Consider the following 24,255-nt stretch of genomic DNA (forward strand, 5'->3'; position numbering starts at 1 on the left):
AAACCTTCTTCAAGGTGTACGCACTAATAATGTCATCATGAAAGCAGCGATTCTGTCTTTTATTAATTTTTAAAACTAAAAGTGTAAAAGACTTTTATGGTTTTAATTTTATGCCAGTAATCCCTAGACCGATTTAATACATAATTATTTATGTTAGCCGTGAACTCAGACTTTTTATAAGAATGAATATTATTTGGCGTGGCGCAGGCCGAGCCAAATAATCATTCGAATAGTTTGCGGCCATAAAGCATACAAAATTTTGTGTGCAATTGTGAAATATTTGAAAATTGTGAAATAATTGTGAAAATGAAAGTTTCCATCGAAAAAAATCGAAAAAATTTACGAAGCTACGTGTCGACTACTCGTGTGGCGAAAAAAAGGTTAGACACATTTCTGAAAATGTGCAAATTCTCTAATATTTGTAATCATATATTAATAAATAACGTTCGAATTATCTAATAAAAGCTAATTTCATTCAAGATCATGACCCGTAAAAAAGTCTTTGTCGGACGGCAAAAATAGTAGTTTATTTTATTTTATTTTACAAGTAAAAAAAAGTTGTTCATTATCTGCGTGTGTGGTGTGAATAAAAAAATCAAAGGGAATAAGAAAATAAAAATAAAATGGTTACATCCTACTGTGGTTAGTTTACTTTAAGAGTGCAACAACATTGTGTTCAAAAAGCATGACGCACTATAAATTTTAAAAGCTTGTTCACGACCTTCGACATTTCCGTGTATAGTGAACACAGCCTTCTGGTTGAAACTAACTCTACATCATATGTATTCACGCAATTTTATTGAATTTTAGTTAGCATCACGCCCTAGGTAGGTCCTCTAACCGAATTAGTGAAGATTGACTAAAATAATAAATCATTGAATAATGCTGTTTCCTCGGGTATAAATGTTTATTGCTCAGTTCGCCCCACTTTTCAAAACAGATGTTGGAATACGCCGGTACTGAATAAAACCCTAATTTGCATTTTACTGCAGACTGATTATCTTATCCTAAGCTGCATTGTTGTATTTGATAGATTACTTTAGTCAATCTTCTCTATTTCAGTTGGAAGATTACTAGATAGCCATTAGCATAGGCCCCGTAACCTCGGTGGCTTGCACTTCCATGGCACATTTTCATTGCGAGCAATGACCCCGTAGCCATTGTCCCAATAACCTTACTACAGTTTTTTGAATGTTCTTTATAATTTTTTACTTGTGTTTAAATAAGTTTTGACAACTGGTTGATATTTGTCAATATGAAACGTTAGATAATTTTTAACGGATTTAAAGCAATTTCAAGCCTTGTTGAGTCTAATTTGAAGTATAAAATGTTGTATTCAACTTGTTTTCGTGTAAATCAGTTCATTTATTTCACCTCGTGTATGATAAACCAATCGTTATCACTCTGGCTCCTTTTGAAATGACAGCCCCCCCCTTCGCAAACAGCCTCTATAATTCACATAATACCCACAAAACAATTAAAGTGGCTCCTGGGAACTCTCAAAATGACCAAAATAACATGTACTTTTATACATAACTCAAAACTTACTTTACAAAAAATTCTCATTTTTTTATTTAGTTCTTAAAGCGTTGTTGTTTTCTATGCTGACTTGATAAAATTGAGACTTGGGTCTCAGTCCCAGTTCTGAGACAGTCTGACACTTTTGAATTACCTTGTATAATAATAATGTAACTGGTTTAGGCCGAAAAAATTGTTTGAAAAAATCTATTTAATTTTGTTTCCGACACTCAACTGTTACAAATATAATTTCAGTAATAACGTGATAAGATATAAAACAATCAAACATATTGCGATAAAATAAACCCTATTTTGCTAAAAATACTTGAATATAATCAAACATATAAACGTTTAATCATAATTTTAACTGGTTTTTAATTTTTCCTACAAAGCTATTCAAAATTTGTCAATTTTACTCAATTTAGTAGGCCCGACAGTTGAGAATTTCATACATCTGTCAAAAACCTGTGCGTTATTATGTTGTACAGTTCTAACGTAATTGTTTGCTTTTATCAAGTATGTTGTTACTCTGTTTATCTGCAAGGAGAGCTCAAAAGCAAGACAACTGGTAGGTGTGAACAAACTTTGCAGCTTGCTTGAACAGATAGCCATTTATTTAAACCTTAAAAAACCACACAGGACACTGTTTTCGGCGGTCCGCCGACATTACAGGTCTTAAGAGCCACGGTGGATGAAAATCTACTGCTGTCGCAAAGAATACACTGATAAACAATCACTTACCAATACAATGCAAATTGCAGCTAAAATTTTAAATGCGGTTCATCAAAATCTTTTTTCAATAAATGTCTTTTTCAGTGTCGTAGGAAAAATAGTGTACAAAACTCGTTGGAAAGTGTCTCGTTTCCTCGTGAGCTTTCAAAAGATTTTCACTCGCACGATATTACTCACTTTCCACACTCATTATGTAATATACTACAATGTGTTTTTTAATGTTAACTTTGAAATTAGTTTACATGTAAAAAAATTTGTGCCGCTCTGCTCAGTTGAATTCTTTATCAATAAATGTCAAAACTGTCAGTTGTGAAATTCACAAAAAGTTAATTAATTTCTTTTAAAAATTTCGTTAAAATGCAACTAAATTGTTACACTGTGTAAGAAAACATTTTTATTGTCGAAGCTTATTTTCGAATTTGGGCTAGATTATTACACAATAATGTAATTGGTCCATATATTCTATCTGACCGACCTACTTCAGCCTTTTATGTTCAATTTTTAAATGAAAAATTTCTACTGCCATTGCTCGATGAAGTTCTCTAAGCAAATAGATTAAATTGTTAGTTTCAACATGATGGGGCACCGGCACCCATTGCATGGCCCCCTAGGTCACCCGATCTAAATCCATTGGATTTCTATTTTAGGGTTATCTAAAAGAAAAAGTTTACAGTGAACTTGTCCAGAATCCTCAAGAAATAGTAGCTCGTCTTCACGCTGCTGTAGCGTTGTAGACGAAAATATAGGGTTCGTCAAGTTTTACACTCAGGCACTTTACACCTCTTAGAAGGGAGAAAAAAAATATGAAATAAATCTTTTTCATTGCATTGATATCCAGTCTCGCTAGGGGAAAAAACTTTTTTTCTATTAATTTATTTGTCCAACTAAAAATAAAAAACCATTTGACCAAAAAATTACATTGGCTGTTTTTTACATCAATGGATCGAGAATGCGAAATAAAATTATTCTGCAAAAATTTGATTTGAAAAAAATCGTTAGAATTTGATTAAAATTGATTAAAAATTTGATTAAAGATTATGAGGGACAAGATTGAGTAGTAATAAATCTCCGCGAAAAAAGGATCCACTACCTACCCCAATAACAGTAATGACTGCAGAAATTTTATAACTAGCGGCACGGTCCCATCGAGTGGTTTTAAAGCCAGGACCGGAATAAGCACACTAACGTGTTAAAATTGTTTTTATTAAAAAATTACATCAGATGTTCAAATTGATGACTATTTTGGTCTAAGCACAAACGAATTCTTCGTTAACAATTTGCATAAACCCTTGCCGCAAGATTTGAAGATTAACATTCCATTTGCATTAAACAGATAAAATAAATGGGAACCCGGACCTGCAAAATTCTTACCAGCTGCCTCAATTTTTAGACCCAACAATGAACCCGTGCCAATTTTACGACAAATGCAATAAATTTTTGAAAACCACCACACTTTTGGAGACCTTTTGTAGAAGCGATTTGCAATTCAACCAAAATTCATGAGGAAAAAGCTGCCCCAATATCAAAACGCAAATTAAAAATCAACGACATATTTTTTCAAAAATTTAATTAGGCACTTTGAAGCACTACCTCAAAATACACCTACAGACAAAAAATCGTTGATATAAGAGTATAGTTAACTAAGCGAAAGTGAAAAAACACACCTTACAAGTAAACATTTTAAAAATTGGTCAAAACGTTCTTATATACAATAAAATCACATACGTTTTTTTTAGAATTCTAGATACATTATAAAGAGATATAAAGTGCCTGAGTGTAAAACTTGACTCACTTAGAACAATGTTCGTCTTTCCATGGTAAATCGTGTAAATGTTTGCCTTATATTATTCGTTTTTAATAAAGTTTAGTTTAAATCTTAATTTTTTTTATCAATAAACTCGATAACGAAGGCCAATCGGAAAATTTTGTTCTCTTAACTTTTGAGTTGTTTTAATCCCCTGAAACAAATCCTAAAAGCACAGGCCTCAAGTTTGAGACACCCGAATTATACATAATATAAAGAGTGTATGAGAAATACGTATGTTAATTTTAACAGGTAACAGAGCTCAACAAATAAAACATGTTTTTTCTATTTGTAATTTTTCAATAAAACTTTTGCAAATTTACTTCAAAAAAGATAACATACTGAAACGTGAATCCGCCTATTGGTACAAAAATAAAAAAGTCGAACTATTTTAGTTGTTATAGAAACAGAGAATTTGAACAATTTAAAATAACAGTGAAAATTGTTGCTATGGATACAAACTAATTATTAAACACTGAGCGGCTCGTTTGGACAAAAGAAAGGAGAAAAACAGTGAAAATAATGATGTTATACAGAAAAGTTGTTGTATTTGATGAGTTTTATTACATGGTCAAATTAACACACGTATTTCATTTCTGATACACCCTTTACCTACATACCGTGTATGTTGGTGTAAGATGCGGTATTTATCAATCGAAAATCCCTTTAGACCTAATACTTCAACACCAATAAGCGACATTTAATTATAAAGCTGCGACCACGCTGCGCCGATCTATAAGCTAGATTGGCAAGTTTAATCAACGGCATGATCGGCTTTGTTCAGATGTAACTTTTGACCGAGCGGCATGTCCACACCATTTTGCCACCATTTTGATGCTTTTTTGATAGTCATCTTAAAGCACGCAATGTCATCAAGGGCGATGTCATAATAGTCATTATTTGACGGAATATTTTATGAACATTTTCAGGTTGGCAGGAAGTAAATTCTAGACCATATTTTTGCCAATTTCACAAACTTCAGAGGAGTTCATGCAGGATTACCTTCAATATCATCCATGCTCATGTTTTTTAACAAAATTTGGGTAAAACAAAAAAATTTAAACCAATTTTTCTCTTTCAAAATTCAGACATTACCAACCGTCACAAAAATCCTTAAATCGACTAAAATAACAATGTTTGTTTAAAAACAGCGAAAAGGGGACAAACTACAAAAAAAATTATAAACAACTCGTTTCATAATACCTTAAAGCGCTCATTCTTTAAAAATTGAATTTGTGCTTCAAGACTGGTCTTTTGTTTTTTAATATACTACTTTGTAGTCATAGCTTTTAGATAGCTATTTCCCACAGGCTCCAGCTTGTAGGAAACGGACTTTCCCACACTGAGGTGTTTTTGACTTTGCAACAATAGCTAGAGACATTCAATAGGTTGATATCGTTACCGTTAAGATGGAAACGATGCTTTTTTATTACAAGTGACAATTCATGTCAATTTGATCATTGTTTCACCTGTCACCAACCCACCAATAAAAAGTACTAAATTATCAAAAAAAATACAAAGTGGGCGCGATTAGGGTACTTCTAAAACCTACAAAAACGCAACCAAGTATACACTAAATTTTAAACACTTGAAACAATATGCAATTTAATCCAAACTAGTAATCCAAGTATGTTGTTGAAAACTTTAAGATGACAAATGGATGACAGTTAATCAAATTAGGCCAATTAAACGATTTATTTATTGCAAAAATCAGTGTAATGGATGTTCAAATTGCCGACCTCCTGCACGTACACATGTATCGAGTCTGTTAAAAAAAGATTGACGGACGCGTCGTAAAGTTGCTGGCGTAATAGCTCTACATTCATGAATCCGATTTTTAAGATCTTCAATATTTTGAATTGGTGTTTCGTATACTTTCTCTTTTATTGCACCCCACAAAAGTGCAGCGGTGTTAAATCTGGACTTTTGGGAAGCCAAATATTGTTAGATCCTCATCCTTTCCAGCGAATTTCAAAATTTTTATTCAAATAATCTCTAACAATTCTTTGGTAGTGTGGCGGCGCACTATCTTGTTACAATCACAAACTTTGCCGAATACTAAAGTCCAAGTTTCCTAGCAATAAAGATAAATCCATTTCGAAAAAGCGACGATACAGTTTCCCATCAATGAAATGGGGTCAAATTATGTGCTCACTAATGATACCGCACCAAACGTTAACTGAAAAAACAGTCTGGATGTTTCACGAATTATTACTAAATCTAGCCGCATCAATAAATAAAATTTTGTCGAAAAAATTTTCATCCAAATTTAATTTTTCTGAGATTTTTCTGGATAGTCTCACTGGTTTGGGTTCTTGTATCAAACTAATGTGGTAAAAATCAAAATCCGTCCTACTGATCTTCGGCTTGTTTGAAAGAGTCTTGCTAAAGCCCTTTGACTGATAGGTGAATTTTCGTCTACTTCCTGAAGAACTGTTACTTCGTTGTCTGGACCAGTAACTGTTCTCGTTTGAATTTTCTTGTGAGGAGGCCATTTTGACGTAATTTTGTTTGTTCTCTATTCGGATATCTTTGTAAATAAAGATCTGCAGGAGCTGTTGCATTCTTGCGACATTCGCCATAGAAGAGGATAATGTCCGTTTTTTCATCATTTGATTAGTAATGCGTCATATTTAAAATCGAAATGAAACTTATTATAAACAACGATGACTGACAACTATGAACATTTTTGACGTTATTGATGTTTTAAAGAAAAAGCATTCTTTGGCTTAAATTTTAATTTCAAATAATACTAAAACATAGACTTAAGTTTAAGTTGCAGATAAACAGATTTCAGAAATACCCCACTCGGGGCCCACCCTGTATTTTTATTTTTATTTTTTTTTAAATATTCGTTACAAAAAATATTGTACCCAACTTGTTGGTAAAGCAATTTCCAAACTCGTTGGGTAAATAACTATTCTTCTATATTAAGTGAATGAACAGTGCGCTTTTTATTAATTTATTATTAAATTTTAAGGTTAAGTTTGGACAACTGCAAGTACCTATAACTTAATTTTTTCAAATGAGATGTTCAAGTTTTATTTTATTAGATGGAGGAGAATTTTTTCTGCATCGATCTGTATTAGCATTCCCTATACATATTTGTGATAGTTTTCAAGTTATGTTAGTTTTTTTGACGTTGTAAAAAATTTATTACTAACCACAGCTGTTTTGCATAGTTTGCCATAAAAACATTTCTGATTAAACAAATGACAAACTCTGTTCAAAATTGTGTTATCCGCCCTACAAAAAAAACATAAATTTATTGAATGTTAGTTTAAAAAACTTTTTAGGCGATGATCACAAAAAAGATAATTGTATTTTCGTTTTTTTAATCATTTATTAAATTTTGCTATTTTTGTACACGTCATTTTCTTGGACCCATCTGTCAAAAACTATTTCATCAACAAAGATTGTTGTGATTTAACGGAGAGCAAACTCAACGTCGCAACATTTGCCTCTCGCAAAACTTCTTGGGGGGGTATCAAAGATAATTATGTTTTTAAGGAAAATATTCGAAAAATTAATTATGATCAAATTCTTTAATTCTGTTGTGATCATCGCCTAAAAAACATTGTGTGTACCTCGCCCAATGGTGATTTTTTCTCTCATTTTCATGGCAACCTATGAGAAAAAACCTATGGCTAATGAATTTCTCAGTCCCATCAAAAAGTTATTGTAACTTGGAAACTATTAGACATAAGAATGAATAAAAGTCGAAGATGACTCCAACCCTGTTTATTTTTATACTACTCGATACGAAATTAAAAAAGTAACATTTTTTGTAATTACCATCCTTTTGCAAATGTTAACACATTTAGGGCCCGTTTACAGAAAGCAAAATTAAGATTTAAATTTAAATTTAAATTAAGTTGCATTTAAAATGCATTGACAAATGTCAAGTTAATCGCGATTAAAATTTAATTGCAATTAAAATGTTCTGTAAACCATCTCTTAAAGTAATTTAGAATAAAAAAATCACCAAATGGCTTTTATATTCTATCGAGTAAGATAAAAAATAACTAAATCTTAAATTACAATCTTACTCCAATTACAATTCACATTGTCACTTAAATTTACGACGCCACAAGCTGCAATTCATAATGTACCAAAGTAACAACTTGTAGCATTAAGGTGTACTACTCGTACCTCTTGTATTTGTGGAATAAGCAATATCATTATTAATACCTATAAGAGAAATAATATTCTTCACTTTTTATACTACAATAAATAATGCAGCATCCTTGGAAAAAGAATACAATTTAAATTTATAGTAATTATTTCTAATACAAATTAACGTTTCGACTCCTAGACCGTAAACACGCTACCGTCAAATTCAAAATGACATTTCGCCGATCGTACAGTGGTGGACAAATTAATCACGTACTCTACAAAAAAACAAGTAACACCCTTTCTCTAACTTATGAATGTGTAATTATGTCTTTTTTGAAGTTTGAAAGTATTTCACATTCTCACCTAAATTTACGACGCCACAAGTAGCAACTCATAAATAAAAATAATTTCTAAAGTTAAAATGTGCGTTTAAATCAAAATCTGATTGGTATTTTTTTTTTGCTAATTTCGTAAAGAATTATCTGGAATGTATACGCGTAGTTTAGTATAAAATTCAGAATTTGACTTTTTGGTCGAAAATCACTTTTTTAATTATTATCTTTATCTGTAAGTAAAAAATTACCAAAAAATTAGGGGAGATACCTACCAAATGTCCAGTCAGGCGTGTAAAATGCAAAAAATATTTAACTAGAAATCGCAATTTTTTTAGGTGCGCAATAAGGTTGCCTCACCTTATACAAAGCACAGGCCTATTTGAGCATTCTAAAAATAATAATAATAATATAATAAAAATAATGAATAATAAAGTAAGTTAGACTTTGTATCAAAATCTGGTTTACAACCCGTCAGCAAAAAGAAACTTACTAATGATTTTTTTATTTTTTTATTCGTTGCAAAAATACTGTACCTAACATATTTGGAAATCAATTTGTAATTCGAGCATCCCTTCGTTTATGCAGCAAACAAATTACTCATGTGGTAAATTTATTTTTCAGACACGTGAGGTAAAGAGCTATTCAAGTGTGTAAAGATGTTTTAAATAAATTACAATGCACTCATACATTTTTTTATGATACACCCTACATTTTATGGTGTGCCTATTTTTCAGTTTTTATCTTACAGAAAAAAATTAATAAAGATTTTCAAAATTGTAATATTAACATTAGGTAACAGAATTACGGAAGTGGAATGTATCCATTGCACAGCTCTCAGCGACGATCTTCTTAGTACTACCATGGCCTAATTCTCAGAAAAGAGTTTAAGATTTAAAATAATTTGATTTCCAGACAGTATTTGCATACCATCAATTTCTCTATGATTCCGAAACTCTGCTTTCTTTAAAGATCTACTTCTTCGGTATTGCAAGTAATTATTGTTGAGATGAATGTGAAAGGTGATATGTTAGTGAAATTATCAAGACATTCACCGTGACCGCTATAATACTCTCGAAGGTCTTGGACAAAATGCCGTTACCTCAGTCTGCTTACGGTGAGTTCTAAGATCAAATTTCAAAGGAGATATTTCTGCAGAAACAGTTATTTATACAACTATGTCTTTGGTGAATTTTCGAAACAAGCGAGAAACAACTTCACAAAACGGTATTTCCTTACAAGTTAACATAATTTATAGATTTCTGTCTGCCGACCCAAAAATATGCGAATTATTATACAGTGTTGTCCCAACTTTCACATAAATAGACATAAGTCAAAAATTATGACAGATACATCTAGAAACCGGGGACGTGATATCGACAATTTAGTCACGATTACAAAAATGCAACAAAAATTTGGGGTTTTTATTAAAAAAAAACAAACTTTGTTGGATATTTTATTTTGGAACACCCTATATACAGATTAAAAGATTTTCATAATGTGACTTATTGTAAGACCTATTGTTTAAAAAACACACATTGATAGCTTGCATAGAAGAAAAGTTATGGAGCATGCACGCACCCCTGGGTCACTCACTGGGTGACGTCAACATATCGCGTATGTTCGTGGATGTTGTAGTATGTACAAATCGAAAATCCCCTTGATGTACATCCATTTTTGAACAGTGTATATTTAAAACTAAATCAGAATTGGCTTGTGAGGTAATGATTTAATTTAGGAACAACGTCCAAATGTAAAAACGTTTCTGATTATTATTTTTCTGAAAAATTCAGTTTCAAATTTTGTGTTGACGCGCTTGTCTGACCAGCTCCCTTCAGAGTTCTCAGTGAAGTTCAACCTTATAGCCTTTGTCTCAAACGTATTTTTCGGAAACTACTACACTAAGAGACTTTAAACAAAAATATTTCTAAAGAAGAAAGATGCTCCTGTAATAGGTTTTTAATTTTTGCCCTAATGTTAATTACAAATGGCACGAAAGTATAGATTATAATATAATACATGTAGCAACGTTTTATTTGTACCTCATAAAGTTTTACAACAGATAATGGTGTTTAAGATAAGCAACCCTCATAATAAGATGTTTTGACAAGGGCGACCTTAAAGGGTCTTTGCGGTTTGGGGTTCAACGATATTTGGAGGATACAACTCCAGTAACCCATAATCGGTGGTAATCTTTTACGATGGCCTGACAATAGGACGTTGTAAAGTTTGTTTGCCTGTTCGACCGCTATCAGAACCTTTCGAGGTTCCGTCCGGAGCAAGCTCGACCTTCAGAATTTTACGACACTGGTTCAACTGTCAAGTTGGAATCGGCAGCAATCTTAAAAGTCACCCTATTACGAGCGCATAATTTACAACACCCTAAGCGCTAGTACCCCAGCCTCATTCAGAATTTCAGAATTTTACGACTACTTGCCGCATTTTCAACTCTCAAACGTAATTTTTTAAGTTTGTAACCAATCGAGTATTAGCAATATTAGCAATATTATCTTGTAGTTCTATTATTTATATTAAGTACTCATTGCAATTTTAATTTAGTTTAAAACTAAACTAACAACACTCTAAAACTAATTAAAAAATATAGACAGAAGAAAAATAAAACTCCGAAACTCGAAATGTCATAGAGAAATCTACGGAAGGCAAATGATTTTCACTCACTTGTACTTGCGTTTATATACTAGTGGCCTGAAAAGGGTTGTTGAGTGTCCATATAACAGACCAAACCAATATTAGTTTCCCAAAAATAGGAGTTTAGGAAGTTTACCAAAATCAATTCTTTACTGAAAACTTGATAAAATGCTCTAAAAACGTAAAAGTAACAAAATTTCCATTTTTTCTCACTCATCATAAAACATGGTAAATTTAACTAAATAAATCAAAGTGACATCGTATTTGAAAAAAAATACAAAATACACCAATTCTCAGCTTAAAATAATATAATTTTCCACGTAATTAGGTCGCAGTATCATGGAAGCGATGTACTTTTCTAATTGTGCGGCCTAAGTTTTGAACTCAAGGGCTGCCAGTGACTCATGTGCGTCCAAGTACACAAATTCCAGACAATTAATCGTTTTTCCCAGAAAAGAGGTGACAAAGACGTTATTACAGCAAACTGGCTGGATTATATACCTGGTTTGTTACTCCGATCCCCAAATATTTAAATATTTATTTATCACCGGAGTAATTAATGACCGACCAATATTATTTCAAATGCATTCTCATCAATAAACTTTCGTCCTTCGTACCAGAAATAAAAGCAAAACATTTATTGAAGTACCTTGTATTTTTAATGAAATCACAATTCTCATTTATTCAAAAGAATGATTATCCCAAAGAAATTTTAAAATATCTGAAATCTTCTCTTATAAGTCTAGCCATGTATTAGACATCTGTTTACATCGTCAGGGGTGATCATAAATTATGTTTGAAGTCCGGGTCTAATTGTTTGTGGTTACTTTTTATGGGAGAGTTGTAAATTATCTCTTGCTCACTCGATTTTCGATTGCAAATAAGGCTACCTCTGTGGAGGTGTTATTTACAAACATTTTTTCATCGGACTTGAAATTATCGGGTGAAACAACAAGAATAAATTTATTGGCCATTTAAAAAATTCGAAAAAACCTCTTAAAATGCGTTTTCTAAAAATCCTTAACTTTAGTCAAACTTTCTCTACCTTTATTAGAGTTTGTAGGTAACCTATCGCATATCTAAAATGGCCGATAAACAGGAAAAAAATCTCTTTTACATGATACCAAGTTTATGAAAATATGCTTGATAGTTTTTGAGGTATAGCGGTAGTCATTTACATTGGAATTCCCATAAGAGATTTCACTCCGGACGGCTCTTAATGCAATTTTTGTACAAACATATAAAATTTGACAAATTTAACTTTAACACATAAAATGTTTAATAAAGAGGTAACTAATTTAATGTTTTTTATTCTTCGGCACTGTCAAAATTTTGGATTTTTCTCCTGTGTAAGACTGTTTTGACAACTGTTTGGCATTTCTCAATACGAAACGTCAGATTATTTTTAACAGATTTTAAGCAATTTTAAGTCTTGTTGAATCTAATTCGAAGAATAAAATGTTGTATTCAACATGTTTTCGTGTAAATCGGTTCATTTATTTCACCTCGTGGATGGTAAACCTCTCGTTATCACTCAAGGTTTAAAAAACCACTCGTGAAATAAAACGTCCGATTTACACTCAAATTCGTCTAATAAATAACTATTATTAGGTACACCTAAGTATACAATGTTTATACATTTGCAGATTTTTTCATTATCTTAAATGGTCAGTCACTTAAAATAATGTCACTGTCGTCACTGCTGTCATCCCCTAAGTTAATAATTAACTCCGGCACTAATATTTGGCGATAAACATCTTCTTTTATTACGTGCCGTATACAATTACCCCAACTGTCATTAGATATTTTACAAATCACTTCCTAATGGCATTTCGTAATTCTTTGTTTTTAACACTTCAATTAGTTCCTTTTTAGTGTACGTCAAAATATAAATCGTTTTCAACTAGGATTTTTTTTATTTTTTCTTTATTTGAATTTGTATTTGGAATTTTATCTAATAATGCAGATGATAGGAAGCATTATCTAGCAGAATGACGCTGTGTATTCAAATATTTCTGCAGTTATATTTTGATAATAGTCCACGTTAGAATCCTTGACGTTTTTGGCTGACAGAAACAGAGCACCTTCGACCCAGCCATTTAAAACATAATTTTTACATGCCTTTTTAAAATGTTACGCCTTTTAAGAATTATATTAAAAAAATTATCGTCAGTGAAAAATGCTGTCAGAAAAAACTCGTTCGTAGAAGACGTCTCTTTTGCGAGAAAAATGAGAAACAAACTGTTAAACGTGGGTACAGATGCAAAAGCGCAGATCTCTATGAAACAAATGAGCACTACCATTAAATTTTGGTCAATCCTACTCGCAGAAACGTAAGTTTCATGCAAGGGACACTCCACAATTACTTCTCACCCATACAAAGTTAAAAAACAATATTTTTGACTTACTTTTGGTACTGTATGCTTTAATTCTTTCAAAAAAGACTAAAAGACTGAACAACAACTGAAAAATTCACACTTGAACATTCAATATTGGAAATGTTTCGTACACTGCTGATTGGCTTCTCTTCAAAAACTTGAATTACAGCCCCAACTATTGCTTCGTTTCCAGTGACGTGTTTTGTCCTCACTCGATTTAGTTCAAGTACGCTTCCTGTGTCTTCAAATTATTGACGATTCTTTGAACTTTAAATTTCATAAATAAAATTTAACAAAAAGTCCAACGACACTTTCCATAGCGCGAATAATGATTCCTTTTTCAAGAACTCAGAAATTTCAGCCACTGTTGTTGGTTTTTAAAGTAATTTCACCAAATTAAAACAATTTTACTTTTCTGACAGCGCATACACTTTTGACAGTTATTTTCAGTGGTACACAAAATGCTGCATAGAAATGCTTCATCAATTGTTTCAAAAGGTGACTGCCCAAATTACTATCAAAATTTGGATTAAGTTTTTAACAACAAAATTTAATTTTTTTCTTGGATCAGCCGAGCGATTTGGTTAATTTTTTGTGTGGCCATTTATTTTTCGGGGTTTAATGATCCAACGGTAATTTGGCTTAATTTTAAATAAAAGAAATGTGTTTTAAAATTGCATTTTTTAACTTGAGATCATGTTTTTGTCCCTAATTGAAAGAACACCTCCTAAAATATGTGCATTCTAAATTTCATAACAATCCGTTGACAAATAACTGAGATATTAAGCTCGAAAGTCTTAGCTGAGACACCCTCTATATTGTGTGTCGTATCACGTCTCGTCCATGTACATACACAATGGCCATATTTTCCTCGCAAATTTTTTTATTTGATTTAAATACCTTACGCGTCATTCAGAAATTCGTCTAGACTCCATTAGTACTTGCCGTTTTATAATTATTTTCAGTTTAGAACCTATTTTTATCAAAAACGTACGCAAAGTGTTTACGGTGCAATCAATGTTCAAATCGTTCTTTACTTTTTGATGCAGTTCTGTTAATGTTAAAACAGAATTTTTTCGTATTCATCATAAATTATGCGCCGAATGAAGTCCCCATGAAAATAAAACAAAGTTTAAAAACCCGACACACCAAACCTTTGAAAAGATTTGAAAAATTTCGTTTTTGCCACAGCCCCAGCTTCTCGTTCATTTTCTTTCACATATTTGTATACATTCAAGGCTATTTGCTTGGCCTCAGGGGGTAGATAAACGAGCTTTTTTTAGTTCCATCGGAAGGTTCATCGCCCAAATTTTCATCCATTTCCTGCGGGATACCAATCAGTATACCAACTACTGCTTCGTCTCCAACAAAGTCAGCGTCATTTCCCTCTTCTTGTTGATAAGAATTTTCTTTGTTATCAAAAGGTCTCCGCATTTTCAACCAATTCTATAATATGTGATCATTGTATACCTATACACACTTAATTTTATTTTATAACTTACTTTCACTTGATCTAAACAAAATATGTAGCCTAAAAAAGCCTGTTTTTTTTAATTCAACAGGAACGCACGAAAAACACAACGAAATAACAAACACAGACCGAGTCAGCGATGGAAATAAAATGATAATTTTCAGACTTATCTTAACACCAAAGGTAATAACACAATAATAGTAATAAAGGTACCTGATAGATTATATCAGGTATATTTATTTTAGTACACCGATATAAATGTGACCTTTAGGGTCAGTTTACAGAAAGCAAAGACTCTAGCCAAACCTTCATTTTCCATCTCACTCTACGCAAACAGGAATGGACTGAAATTTTTACAGGGTGTATACAGGCTGGTAAACCAAAGCTATATATATTTTTATAAAACAGCCAATATGTTTTTGCATAATTGGATTCTACAGGAGAAATAATGCAACTTTATATAAACTATAATGGATCTATTTGTTTTCGTTTCGGAATTATTCACTTTTCATTAAAAAAAAAGCAATATTTGAAAAATCACTGCGAAGTCGCTTATGAATATTTTTCGATAAATTGCAACAGAAAAACTTATAATACCTTGTAGTTTTAGCAAATAGTCGACTTTTAGTTAAAGCAATCAGGTAATACATATTGGTGTGCCACAACGCACGAGTTGAGTAAGTCATTTTTTTTTAAATAGAACACCATGCATTTTTTTTCATGTATCTATAGCATTTTGCTAAACATTCCGTCTTCAGTATTTTTTATTATCCCCAAGGTGGGTTCTCTAACCTTACGTTATAAACGTACATCTGAATTTTTGTTAATGTATCTACGAGTATTTTGACCACTTGTGACTATAATTTCTCCAAGGTCAACCTTAACCACCCAATAAAGGCAACCACATCTGAATGACATGAAATGGGTAAAAAATATCAACCAGATTGTCAATTCTTGGAGAAATTTCTAATTTTAACATTATATCGACATTTAGTAAAAACAACACAAAAAACACAGACATTAAATTTGTGACACTTTTGGAACATGATATTTTATGATTATTCCACTAAAAAAACAAGACTGTGTTCCTATACAGGAAAAATGTATAGACCATTTTGTAAAAAAATTATCAGCTTTAATTTTGGTATAAAGATAAAAATTGATAGGAGTGTCGTTTCCGAGATATAAACAAAGAACCAAAAAAAAACAACTTTAACCCCCTCCCCCTCCTCGAACTCGCCCTCCACCCTCGGGGACTTTTGATATATGTCTACCCAAATGTAAAGGAAGCGTTTAAAAAAATTCCAACTCTCTAGGAATTTTTTCCACCACTCACCTTATTTTTCTAATTTAACTGGACTATAGAATAAAGTAGCCATTTAGTGATTTTTTATTCTGTTGGTGATTTTTTTATTCTATCGGTGAAAAAATTTAACAAAATTTCTCGATGTACGTGCTCCGCACTCGTTTCAGAAACCCGTCACTCACGGATAATGAACAACTTTTCTTTACTTGTATAATAAACTACTATTTATAAAAAGTAATAAAAAAATGGTTTCCTAAGTTGAATCATTCCTTCATAGGTTAATTTGTGCTTCATTTAAAATATTTGTAACCGAATGTAAAAACCCGATTGATTCATTTTTCTATAAAAAAAAGTTCAACTCGCATAAAAAAATATCTCTCTCAGGGTCTTAGCTATAATAGGTAACAGGCTGTTCCGTCTAAACCCCACATTAAAAGTATTGGGAGTTCTAATAATTACAGTCATTTGATAATTTGTAAGGAACCATAATCCTGAACAACGAAAGTAAATACTTATTTTCAACCTGGCGGTACTTCCGATAGTTATTTTAAAAAGGTTCAGCTTTCCCTATACATAAATTTAGACATTTTAGAAATACTTTAGGTTTTTTGAAATTTTTTGGATTTGCATCTTTGACTTCAAAAATCGATCTCTGCTGTTTTTGAAAAAGGCCGTGGTAACTTTGTGTTAGCCATCCGCACATTCGTGCGGACGACCATAACTTTGTGTTAGCCGTCCACACATTTAACTAGACTTATCATTCTGGCTATTCGTCGTATGTTCGGTTCAATCACTCAAGCTCTGTAAGTCCAGAAAATGTCTACCATATCATAGGCTTACAAATTTATATTTTGCAATGTACATATACCTACATTGTTTCAGACTTTGTCGGAACCAAAACAGAACAGTTTCGTTTTTTTGCAAATGGTCTAAGGTTTTACTTTTTTAACCCATTTCAATAAAGCGACAAATATTTTATAAAAAATTAACAGTACTGCCAAGAATGCCAAAAATTAAAAAAAAGTATATATTTTTGTTAAAAATTTAATTTAGTAAGAAATAAAATTATTTTTTATTGGTAACCTATTTTGCTTATTTAATTAGCAAGCAGCAGCGTGAATGAATCCAACTTTAAAAAACGCGTGTTTTTTAAACTGCCCATGGCAACAACAATAACCCACAAAACGTAGTTTTAGTAAGTTTTAGTAAGTATAAATGCCAACGTTTTAATGATTTTTTATTATAATGACAATCAATTCCATGACAAGGAAAGGTATACTGATTGTTTCCAATTTTTGTAGTATTAATATAAGTATTTATGATTTCAAAGTGTACCAATAAAAAAATAACGTAAAGTATTTGTAGATAACTGGTCTAAAAAACGCGTGTTTTTTAAAGTGCCCATGGCAACAACAATAACCCACAAAATGTAGTTTTAGTAAGTTTTAGTAAGTATAAATGCCAACGTTTTAATGATTTTTTATTATAATGACAATTAATTCCATGACAAGGAAAGGTATACTGATTGTTTCCAATTTTTGTAGTATTAATATAAGTATTTATGATTTCAAAGTGTACCAATAAAAAAATAAAGTAAAGTATTTGTAGATAACTGGTCTTTATAACACTTAGAGCCGGTTTGCAGTACATTTTAATTGCAATTAAATTTTAATCGCGATTTCAATGCATTTTAAATGGCAACTTAATTCGAATTAGTTTAACTTTGAATTAAATCTTAATTTCGCTTTCTGTAAACGAACCCTTATTCTATTTCAAGCACTCCAGCTAAGCCGTAGTGCTCGAAACGTCGGGCGTATTTTAAAGACCTCAATATCCACTTATACTTTAATATAGAATCAGTCTATAAATGAAATCCTACACTCTTTTAAAAACAGTCCTTACTATTTTATCTTACATGGGAATTATTGATTATAAAAAAACCATTGTAACCCTCATAATTCCTTTGGGATATAAATAACTATTAATTCATTATTACTTATTATTTGATTAGACCTGGGTAACAATTTATACAAGATATGCCTATGTTCATAAAATTTTCACAAATCTTGACCACGTTTTGAAATTATGGTTTATTTGTTTCAGAACAAGTGAGCTGGTTGCTTTTATTGCAATATCAGCAACATTGTTTCTTTTTATGCACACAAGAGATTTACATTCTAAATTAAAAGAAATGGAAGTGAAACTTCAGCCGGAAGATATTGCAACTGGTGATGAACTAGGTAAGTGAACGGATGCAGGTAATAATTAATAATTATGTTCAGTATTATGTAAATTGTATGACTATAAAAATTTCACAGCATTTTTGACCACACTTTTTTATATGTATAGGAATCTGTACATTACACGTCAAAGAAATAAGCTCTTTTAAAATATCATAAGTAGGATATAGAGGGTGTATCAGAAATACGTGTGTTAATTTTACCACGTAATAAAATTCATCAAATACAACAACTTTTCTCTGTAACATTTTGCAAAATTCTTAATTGTTATTTTTTCTGTTTTCCTCCTTTCTTTTGTACAAAGTATCCTTTTTGTTATCTATTCTGAATTTTAAGTAAAAGATTTATTGAAAAATTACAAATAAAAAAAATGTTTTATTTGTTGAGCTCTATTACCTGTTAAAATTAACACACGAATTTCTAATAGACCCTGTATATGACGGTGACATCACAAAATTCAACTTTTTTCGCATGATAAATGGCGCTGTAGTTTAAAAGAAGGCGGCCAATCACTCTAAATGGCGCTGTAGAATTATCGGTGGCTGCCTCTCTAAGACTAGTAGCACTATGTCCATTATGCTATCAATATTTCCACATAATCCCCGCCAGAGTACGGTTGACCCCGATAGCAATACTAAAGTGCTATTAAAATTTTCACAATGACGTTTGCTGACATTTCTCAAAAATATCATAGTCGACCAGTTTATTGTAAAGGTAATAAAGCTAGTAAAACATGCAACCTAGCAACAATTATGAGGAATAACCTGGATGGTTTAAAAGGCTCTGATTGGTCGAATTAAAACGTTCTTTTCTTGAACACCCTTCAAGAAAATTTTGTCATTACGATTATTTATTCGTTTTCTTATGACGATTTCTTTCTTTTTTTCTGGAGCGCGGGTTCTGGGACAGCCTGTATTGGATAGACTGGGCATAGCATAGATTATAGATATTTATAGGGGCATAGTGAGATTTGTTGTGAAGCCAGCATGTGCAAGTGGGGCAAGGGAAGTGACGCATGGTATGCGAATTTGACTCGTAGGAACTCTTCTGATTAGTTCATTCAAAGTATTTCGTTAATATTCGTCAAACTTCAGCTTGACTTTAATTGTGATTAAAGGGAAAAATTGTGAATTTTGGGCGTAAATCTACTTGAAAATAGGTAAGATTTGGTTGTTGCGAAATACCGGGTGCTCAAAAACCGGCGCACCAGTTCAATGGTGTGTAGTAGAGTATTACACATAAAGATAAAAATAGTAAAAAATTCCTTTGTATTAAACTCATTGATAAATATTGAATTTTAAATAAACGATATGTGGTCATATTGTCTAACTATCGTAATTTCAATAGAATTAAAAAATGGATCAACAATAAAAATAAATCTTTTTTTAAACGGTTTCCTAGAAAACCATTAACAGTGTTGGCACATCTACAAATTGTGATTTTTTAATAAATTTTAATTTTTTTAATTTAAAAAAACTGCTAAAGTCTGATAGTAATTTAAAAATAATTTTTCATCGTTTTGTTAGGGAAGGATTACTTAGTGTGAAACAAAAACACTAAAAAATAATGTGAACTAAAGAAGTTAACAAAATAAGTTTTTAAAATATGACTTTAGGAATTTCTTTAAGATTTTTCCCGTAATTTACGCATGCTTCTTAACAACGGACCACTGAGTTGGTGCGCCAGGTTTTGAGCAGCCTGTATACAGTAAAAAGAATCCACAAGAGGTTTTTCATCGGTAAATAAGAAACTACACGTGTTAACCTGAATATGGAAACATACCAGTAGCGTCGTAACGGATTCTGATCTTCCACTTTGATACTGAATATTTTCGAATATTATAATTTTGACGGCACGTCACTTTTAACTAAGACCCACTAAGACTACCCTTTTTAAACGCCAATACATAAATTATTTATGAAAATTGTAATATTTTTTCATTTTCTGCCTCTTGTCTACGAGCCGCCACTGGACAAGGAGTTAGCCTCTTGCCCCTCACTCCTCTTGCCTTTACGAGTGCAAGGTTAGAAATTCTCGGCCTAGTACAAAATTAACATTGTTATCAATAAAACTTTTATGCGGAAGCGGGAGCAAGTCATCATGTGTCACAATAACATCCCTCAAGTCTTAATCTGAAACATAGTTTTTTTTGAGCATTTTTTAAAGTAAAGGTGCATGTCTGTTTTTTGAACAATGGATAAAATGGAGAATTTCACCATAATTCTTTCATTTGAAAGGCTTATTGTCAACAGAAATTTATCCAAAATTGGTGAGAGTTTACTGGAATGTCTTCGATATATGTACATCGGAAAGGTAGTTCAAAATTGCAAACGCGTTAAATCAAATTTCCCTTAATACCATCCCTAACGCGATGCTTCTGATAAAACAAATCATGAATAGCTGCAAAACGCTTTAAAAAGAGAGGAACTACTATCTGACAGTGAATTAAATAACGCAAAAACAGTTTAAATAAAAGTGAAACGACAAGTGAAGCAAAAACTCTAAATAAACAATACTCTTTCTACTTACAATTATAAAAACTGTTCACAAAGTCCATCTGCTCTTCCGTAACACAGAATCATATCGGTCATTTCAGGATTTGTTTAATTTTTCATAATAATGATCCAGTGACACACAAAAGAAAGCCGAACTAACAACAAACTAATCTGCACGTAGTACAGCGCACCGGCTATAACACAAGTTTTTGCACCTATTTTGCGTTGGACGCGATAAGTTTTTTATTTCTGTTCTTTTAAATGTAGTTACTAGTGGCGTACTCATCTTTTGGGCTTAAAATTTACATCGGTTTTTTGTCTTCATATGGACGCATCGCTCAAAATGGAATTTTTGTGATTGTACAAAATAGTCTGACGACTTTCCAGTTTACAGAGTATGATGGAATTCAGACTCACCCTGTATACTCAAAGAGCTTGATTAGTCGCCTATATCCTATATCCCATGTCAGTTCGTAGTAGAATTTTGCAACAGCACATTTGAATTTTGAATTGAGGGTTTTTTGTAGGTTTTCTTAGCTCAAAACGTGTCGCTGGGATTTAGTTTAACACAGAATTGTTTTCTTTTACAGAAACTCTCAATTTGTGCTTTATTTTTCACTCCGAAAAATTCAAATACACTGTTGCAATTCTACTATGAACTGAAATGGGATATATAGCGCTATCTAGCGTGCGAAAAAAGTTAAATTTTGTGATGTCACCGGCATATACAATCTCACTATAATACCGTCTGTTTCGTCTAAACTCCACATTAGAAGTATTGAAAGTTCTAATAAAGATAATTATTTGAAAGTTGGAACTCAGCCATAATCCGTTGAGTTCTGCTCAGTGATAGTAACACAAGGTAACAGGGCAAACAATTAAAAATTTGACAAGAACAGTCACTTAGCTATCTAAACGTTATGAGTACAAAAAGTATTTTCAAGAAGGCGGCACTCCGGTTATACCTGAAGTGGCTATCAACTTTCTTATTTTGGGACGAGTCGAATTGGTTCCCGGGGATGGTCGAATTTGTTCCCGTCAGTCAGGTAGGTCAGGTAAACAGATTCAAGTATTATGATAACAGGAATGACATTTGTAAGTGTATAAATAAATTCACAAGTTCCAAACCGTTCAAAAACAAATCGTATTTTAACGTTTAAAATAAATAATAATAAATAACGTTTTAAATAAATATTTCTTCGAATATTCAATCACTTCCAAAACGATGCAGAAGGCGCATAGAACGTAATGGATACTATGTCGAAAAATGTTAAAATTGTATTTGTAATTTGTCTCCATTTTGATGCTTTGGTAGTATTAATAGACATATCAACGAACGCAATGTCATCATGTGAGGTGTCTTAATAGTCATTATTTGACGAAACATTTTACGAAATTTAGAGGAAAGCATTGGGCTTTAAAAATAACATTCTCCTTTTTTTTAATAACCAGTTAGCCATGAATAAATAAAATTTGTTGTTAGATTTTGGGACAAGAAAATAATTATTTGAACATTTCTACCAGCTTTAAATCTAAAATATTAACATTATGTGGCTTAATCCTCTTTATCTACCTGCTCATGTGGGAGCCAATTCGACCATCACCCGGGAACCAATTCGACCATCACTTTTTAGAGAATTATACTTATAGAGATTATCGGGAACCAATTCGACCACGACCCTTATTTTAAATGTAAAACCATGTTTTTCACTGCGTTTTTGGATTAACTGAGTTATTTTAAGACCGATTTTATCAGCTTTCCCTATCCCTAAGCTTAACCGTTTTCGAGATATTTAAGATTTTAAAAAAAAATTGGATTTACACCTGTCATTTAAAAAATTGGTAACTCTCTTAGTTTTAGAGATTTTGAAATCATATTTGGAGAATTAAGAGAGAGACCTATATCTATTCTCCAGTGAGTTCAAAATTGGAAAAGAAGTTAATAAACTCAAAAATTTTAAGGTTAAATTTGGACAATTTCAAGTACACATAACTTAATTTTTTCAAATAGGATGTCTCAATTTTTATTTAGCTAGGTGGAGAAGAATTTTTCTGCATTGATCTGTATTAGCATTCCCTATACTTACTTATGATAATTTTCACGATATGATGGTTTTTTGATATTGTAGAAAATTTTTTACTAATTACAACTATTTTTGCATAGAATCGCCATAAAAACGTTTTTGATTAAACAAACGACAAACTCTGTTCAAAATTATGATATCCGTCTTGTGAAAACAAAATAAATTCATTAAATGTTGGTTTAAAAAACCTTAATTTAACACATTTTTTCTCTCTCGATTTCATGGCAACTTATTAAAAAAGTCCTATGGTATAATGAATTTCTTAATCCTAACAAAAAGTTATTGAAAACTACTAAACATAAGTATAGGGAATGCTTATACAGATCTATGCAGAATTAAATTCTCTACGATTTAATGAAATAAAACTTTTCATTAAAAAAAATTGAGTTATGGGTGCTTAAAGTTCTGAAAACTTAACTTTAAACATTTTGGGTTTGTTATTATTTTTTAGAAATACGAAAAGCTAAAGGAAAGATCTAGGCGTTCTCTTTCAAATGAGCTAAACGATATTTCCAAAAGCGCATTAAAAAGTATACCTTTCTATTTAAAATAAAGAAGTTAATAGCTACTTCCGGTATAACTGGAAGTGTCACTACCTTGAAAATCTTCATTGAACAGGACCTAAGAGATGATAATTGTATACAAATTTTCAGATGACTCATTATTAGAACTACCCATACTTCTAATGTGGGGATTAGACGGAACGCCCTGTATATCCTACTATGATTTCTATTAAAAAATACAGCTGTATGTTATTCCATCTAAAACGCAAATGGTGAAAAATCATAAGTAACTACATTATCTAATTTTATACAAAAAGTGGGTTTCTTGTAGTGTTGTTATTTAAGAGTCAAAAGATGATACTGGAATACAAAATTATTTTATTCACAGCCAGTTTTTTAGGTTAATTTTTAGGTCATAATATTGCTACTAGGAGACGTATAATGATATTAATAAAACCTATAGGATGCCTATAGGTCTTATGAAAACACCAGAAGACCTGTAACGAAATTAAACTGCGTTTCTTACATTTACCTTTATATTAAAAGAGAAAATATGGTTGGCTTTTTCTTTATTTGACGTTGGGAACAAATTTACTGTAAACAAAGCTACAACTAATGTAGTATTTC

At 31.7% G+C, this 24,255-nt stretch overlaps 1 protein-coding gene across 1 annotated transcript in view; it reads left to right on the forward strand.

Moving 5' to 3' along the window:
- Positions 1-24,255, forward strand: part of pip (pipe) — a 41,842-nt gene that overhangs the window by 2,399 nt on the left and 15,188 nt on the right. The window contains exon 2 of the mRNA XM_964566.4: positions 18,410-18,546. Coding sequence (XP_969659.3) covers positions 18,410-18,546 — 137 coding nt within the window. The remainder of the gene's footprint in view (positions 1-18,409; positions 18,547-24,255) is intronic.

This window comes from Tribolium castaneum, chromosome 1 (assembly GCF_031307605.1).
Source record: "Tribolium castaneum strain GA2 chromosome 1, icTriCast1.1, whole genome shotgun sequence".
NCBI classification, from domain to species: domain Eukaryota; kingdom Metazoa; phylum Arthropoda; class Insecta; order Coleoptera; family Tenebrionidae; genus Tribolium; species Tribolium castaneum.